Source organism: Oryx dammah, unplaced genomic scaffold, assembly GCF_014754425.2.
Source record: "Oryx dammah isolate SB20612 unplaced genomic scaffold, SCBI_Odam_1.1 HiC_scaffold_17, whole genome shotgun sequence".
Classification (NCBI taxonomy): domain Eukaryota; kingdom Metazoa; phylum Chordata; class Mammalia; order Artiodactyla; family Bovidae; genus Oryx; species Oryx dammah.
In genome coordinates this window covers 53,671,353-53,677,012 of record NW_024070201.1, presented here as the reverse complement: position 1 = coordinate 53,677,012, position 5,660 = coordinate 53,671,353, and the positions used below count along the sequence as shown (strand labels likewise).

Below are 5,660 nucleotides of genomic sequence, written 5' to 3'. Positions count from 1 at the left end.
CTGGAAGAGAAGACAGGAAAGAAGCTTCATGGTTAAAAAAAAAAAAGAAAAAAAGGTAACAAAAGGATGTCCTCAACAATAACAAGGAAGGAAATAAGGAAACTGACATTAACTGGACAACTACTAGATGCCAGGCACTATGCTAGATGCTTAATACTATTCCCATTTTACAAATGAGGAAACTAAGATAGTAAGTGACTTAATCAAGGTCACACAGTTGGTCAGGGTTAATGCTAGGATGCCAGGATTCAAATCCAAGTCCTCTACAATGCAAAGTGATCTCTCCACTCCTTGATGGTGCCTCTTCTAACAAAGGAGGCTGAAGTCCATGCCTAATTCAAGAGACAGACTCTGAGGATATTTTTATTTGGTCATTAAGCAAATTTTAAATGTAAATGCATCAGATTTTGCTTCTGCAAGATGAATGATTAATCCACTGATACCACAATATTTTTAAGCCCTTTGGTAGTTCAAAGGTGAACTTATTTGTTTGGGTCACATAGTGATAATCTTTATTGAAAATAAGGCTAGAGAGGACAAACAGTCTTTTAAACAATAAAAGTACCAAAAGATAAACACGTATTAGGCCATATTGCCTTGTCAGATTCTTTTTTTCTCAACTTTGTTATGTACCTTCTTAAAAGGTGTATCAGTTCATATACATATCCTTACTTAAAATTCTACAGTTGTTTCCTATTGTTCTTGCTATAAATCAAAAACCTTACTATGTCTCCAGCCTTATGCCAAACTCACTTTTTGCCATAGGGTTTGTGCACTAGTTCTTCCCCTCTTTCTGGAATATCCTTCCTCTAAATCTTTACGTGGCTGGTTCCATTCTTATCATCTGCATCTTAGCTCAAATGCTTCAAGTAAAAGGCTTTGAGAAGCTTTCCTTCTATGAAGGGAAACCAGAGTACTGGGTCGATCCCAGCCCTAACCCCTATTATGTTCTGTACATTTGCTTTATTGATTTATCATCTGTTTTCTTTTCATCCTTAGAACGTAAGATCCAAGACAGTTTGAACCAGAGCACAGATCCTGACTATCTTTTTCACTGCTAGATACCCAGAACTTTGAACAGGGTCTGGCACACACTGAAACTGAAAGTCGCTCAGTCGTGTCTGACTCTTTGTGACCCCAGGGACTATACAGTCCATGGAATTCTCTGCGCCAGAATACTGGAGTAGGTAGCCTTTCCTTTCTTGAGGGGATCTTCCCAACCCAGGGATTGAACTCAGGTCTCCTGCACTGCCAATGGATTCTTAACTTTCCCAATGAATAATGTATCTTTAACATAAAGAACCCAGGAGCAAAGCTGAATATCAGCGTTTTGAAAATATACCTAACCAAAACAACCTTCCACTGAGGAGAGATGCAAATTTAGTTTTAACACTCTCAAGAAAATAGTGTAAGATGCCTAGGCATTGATTCTAAAGTGGTAAAGTTTTTTGTCTTCCCTCACCTTCCTGCCCTTGTTCCATGCAGCTGATCACTGTGAAAAAGTCTCTGGTGGGGTCAGAATTTTAGTTCAGCTCTAGCTGTGACTTGCTGTGGACCTCTGAATAAGTCACTTCCCTTCTTAAGCTTTAGTTTAATTTTGTGTAAAATAAGATCATTAGAAAAGATATGCTTTAAATCTCCCTACAGATCTAAATTCTATGAATTCTATATACATATAGACTCCTTTAAAATAGAAGATACATTCATCTTGTGTACTCCTCTATCCTTACACCTAGCACAGTGCCTGGAACACAGAGGTCAAATAATCCATGTGGGATGAATGAATGAATAAAAGAAATATGGATTATCTGTCTACAAGGTACTTAATATTAAACATGCTGAACTTTTACAGAACATTTTTCAAGAAGTCAAGGAACTTCTGCAGACTTCCTTCACTCAAATCAGTAGGTATTTTACTGAATGAGTAAAAATCAATACTTTGGGTCAAAGCTAAGCATAACTAACTACTGAGACCTGAAAATAAATGTTCCAACAATCTGTTAGTGATGATTATAACAAGAGCTATCCTCATTGAGTATTACTCTATATAGGACACTTAACCAGATATTTACTCAATCCTCAAAACAACTCTTTGAGCTGTTATTGTTTCCCCTTCATCACAAGAACAGAGGTTAACTGTTGCTCAAAGCCACAAAGTAGGTAAGGACTATGGGATTCAAATCTAGATATTTCTGACTCCAAAAGCTTGGTCCTTAATGCTGCTCTTCCCTCTGATACAGTGACACATCAACCCAGCATATAGTAAATGCTAAAAATTAGCTCAGTATTCTTGCAGAGAACCTCATTAGCTATCATCTTTGATACATGAAGCAAATTACATTTTCACCCCTGTTCATGAAGTATAAAAAATAATTTCCACATAAGCTATTCAAAATAATTTTCAATTTAGCAAGTATACAAACTTAAAGAACTTAAACTCCCAGGGGCCACAGTACATTTTAGTAAAAATAGGAATAGCTATCATATATTGGGCAATCACTACAAGCCAGGTACTGTGCTAAGTGCTTCATCTCAATTTTATATAATCCTTATGTCAACCACGTAAAGTAGGCATTCCTTATTCCCATTTTACTGATGAGGAAACTAAGGCACAGTGAGGTTAAGTAGTCTTGCCGAAAGTCACACAGTGAATAGCAAAGCCACGAAACCTCCTTTTCCACCAAACCCTACCTCTTCAGTGGAGAAGGGCATGGCAACCCTCTCCAGTATTCTTGCCTGGAGAATCCCATGGACAGAGGAGACTGGTGCAGTCCATGGGGTCGCATAGAGTCAGACATGACTGAAGCAACTTAGCAGGCAATGCTACCTCTTCAGGGGGAAAAAACACGTAACAAATCCATTTGGTCAACGATTATTTAGTTCACTATTTGTTTTGACAGGAACAAAATGTTTGAATAATTCAATGGCCAGATCTATTTGCGTTTAAGCATTTCCCCTATACTAAGATAAATCCTATCTGGGTTAATATCGGTCAATTTGCATTCTTTCATGGCTTGGGATCACAGGAAAGGCAAAATTTACTACAGAATAGTCTAACTCACACAATATAGTACAATAAATACTACCATCCATAGTAAATACTAGATTATCCGCATTTCAATAAATCCAAATTCTCAATTAACTAAAATTTGCTGCTCTGATACCTTCCAAACAAAAAATGACAAATGTCAAGAAAAAAACCTGAAACCTTGCAAGGAGAGAAGGAAATAAAACACAACTTCTAAAAGCTAGTCTGGACCCAGTAACTCTTCAGTCTGGATTATATATGATAACAGATGAATTATAGAATGAAGGGAATGTGAGGCATAGGAAAATCTACTGTCAATGAATAATCCATCATGTTCACTAGCCTGTACTTACCAAGGCAGGAGAGTAACCATAATAAGATTTTTCAATAATATAATGATTGAAATAAAAAGCAAAGCTTTACGGTTAATCCCAAGTTAGTTATAAAATTAAATTACTAAGAAACATTCTTTTACAACATGGTTCTCTAGACATTTCAGTTAATTAAGGTTTTATAGTGCTGAAAACCATAAATTTGGATCAAGATCAAGAACTGTGTTTCTACAAGGGTCTCTGAAATTAACTTGAAATAGGAGTACAATCCAGTTATATCCCAGGAGTACAAACTACTTATACTCTAGACAAAGACTGAGAAGCCCAAAATTTGACCTAGAAAGTTGCTGATTTTGTAGGTTGACTGCTGAGTCAACACTGGCAAGTGTGGCTTGCATCTATAAATCAAGTGGACACAGGGGCTCAGGGCCCTTGACTGTCTCTAAGGTGTACTGCTGTGATAATATCTATCAATTTTCTAGGACTCTGTTTCAGAAAATAATTATAAACTTGTATATTTGTAATAGGTAATAAATCAAATTTGATAATCTCTTTGCCATTTTGGCTTGACTCTTCCTGTGACATCCCAAAACACACCAAACCCACAACCCTCAAGACACCCAAGATTTCTTGTGTTCCTTCTGATTCTTACCTGGATGATAATTTCTGCTGGGCTCTCTTCAGCTTTCTTTTGGCCTACATTCTGAATACGCATGAACTGGCCTGTCGCAGGCACTCCTGGTGCATCGATTTTCCTTGTCGTTAGGGGAGGGCCAACAGCAGATGGACTTGAACAGGACTCTCTACATTTCTGTTGCTGGGGAGTGGAATTCGCCATCCCTGCCACCACCACATGGGTGGAGGGTAATGATCCTGCTTCACCAGTGAGCACACTAGTGGCAAGAGCCTTCTTTGGGGGATCCACTACCAAATGCTCTACATTTGTATCAATCTGAGCTTCCATCAAAGACATTTTCAAAATGTCTGACACTGCTGTCTTCTCAGAGGCCTGAATGGGAGATATGCTTGTGACTGGTGATGCCAACTTAGGCACAGAACTGCCACCAGTTATCTTTGTAACTGTGGGAGGCTGGCGCCCCTCAAAAGTTATCTTTGTAACAGAGGATCCTTGGGTTATAATTGGCTGCTCCACCTGAAAACAAATTGGGGTTGTGTGTGTTACAGCTACATATCTTTGAGAAAACCTATCAAACACCCCAGACAATAATGGCAAAAGAAACATTTGTGCTGTATACTAGGAAGATATTTTGAAGCTTGGTGTTTCAATAAGAGGGCTGATGGGAAAGTATCTGGTTACCTTTAAGAAACCTAGCAAAAGAGGAGGGGTCAAAAGAACCTTTGTTTAGCCAGCCAAGGTTCATAGCAGTAAAGGAAAAAAAGTCACAGCAGCCTTGTTTTCCTTGGGATTTACATCCCCACACAGTACACCTTAAACCCATCTCAAATCATTTCATATAATCTTCAGCTTTTTAAAATAAAAGTAGGGTTTTTTCAATCTTTTGCTTCAAAATACGTTTATACAAACATATTCTATATATATATATATGTATTTATAACACACACATATACACATACATCACTCCAAAGCCACTAATTTTCCCTAATATAATTTTTCTTTTCAATATTCACAGATAATTCCTCTGAAATCTAGAAGATAAATTCATTAACCAAATGGTGGTGGTGTAAACTACAAATGAAGACGGTCAATGAAGCTCCTTAAAAGACTGTAGTTTACTTATTAGCATTATTGCCACAGAAATAAGAGATTACAGGCATGGAAATAAATACTTTATGCCTAAAAAAATAAAAATAATTTAGGTATATCTATGCATTATTGATCAATGCTGAAGTTATTTCATTAAAAACTGCCTGGAAATTCAAGTTCTGAGTGCTATGCTTTTTTTTTTCCTATATTAATGCGTACATTTCTTCCCTAATGTCAACCTTCTGATGGAGTAAAGTAATACCAGCGTAATGAGGCTTTTGAGTTTCCTCTTGCCAGGAGAATGCACCGCTAATCACGATAGGGTCGTGATGTTTTCATTTTTTTCCGTGAACAGAGAAGTTTAACTTTGCATGCTATCAATATTCCGTTACCTGGCTTGCCGGCTGTTTCTCTGAAGAGGCTGGGAGCGGCATTTGGCTCTGGGGGGTTTGGGGCTGCACGTAGATTTTTGGTTGGTTCGGAGCCTGCTGCAGTTTAGGGAGCTGCTGCGTGGTTTTCACTGCGAGCACCTGTACTACAGTCTGTGGGGGCTGTGCCATTAAGGTAGGAAGCT

General features: G+C 38.0%; 1 protein-coding gene across 1 annotated transcript in view; it reads right to left on the bottom strand.

Moving 5' to 3' along the window:
- EMSY (EMSY transcriptional repressor, BRCA2 interacting) overlaps positions 1 to 5,660 on the bottom strand; it is a 79,510-nt gene that overhangs the window by 1,995 nt on the left and 71,855 nt on the right. The window contains exons 20-21 of the mRNA XM_040257694.1: positions 5,479 to 5,658; positions 4,013 to 4,513 (exon numbers count right to left, since the gene is read on the bottom strand). Coding sequence (XP_040113628.1) covers positions 4,013 to 4,513; positions 5,479 to 5,658 — 681 coding nt within the window. The remainder of the gene's footprint in view (positions 1 to 4,012; positions 4,514 to 5,478; positions 5,659 to 5,660) is intronic.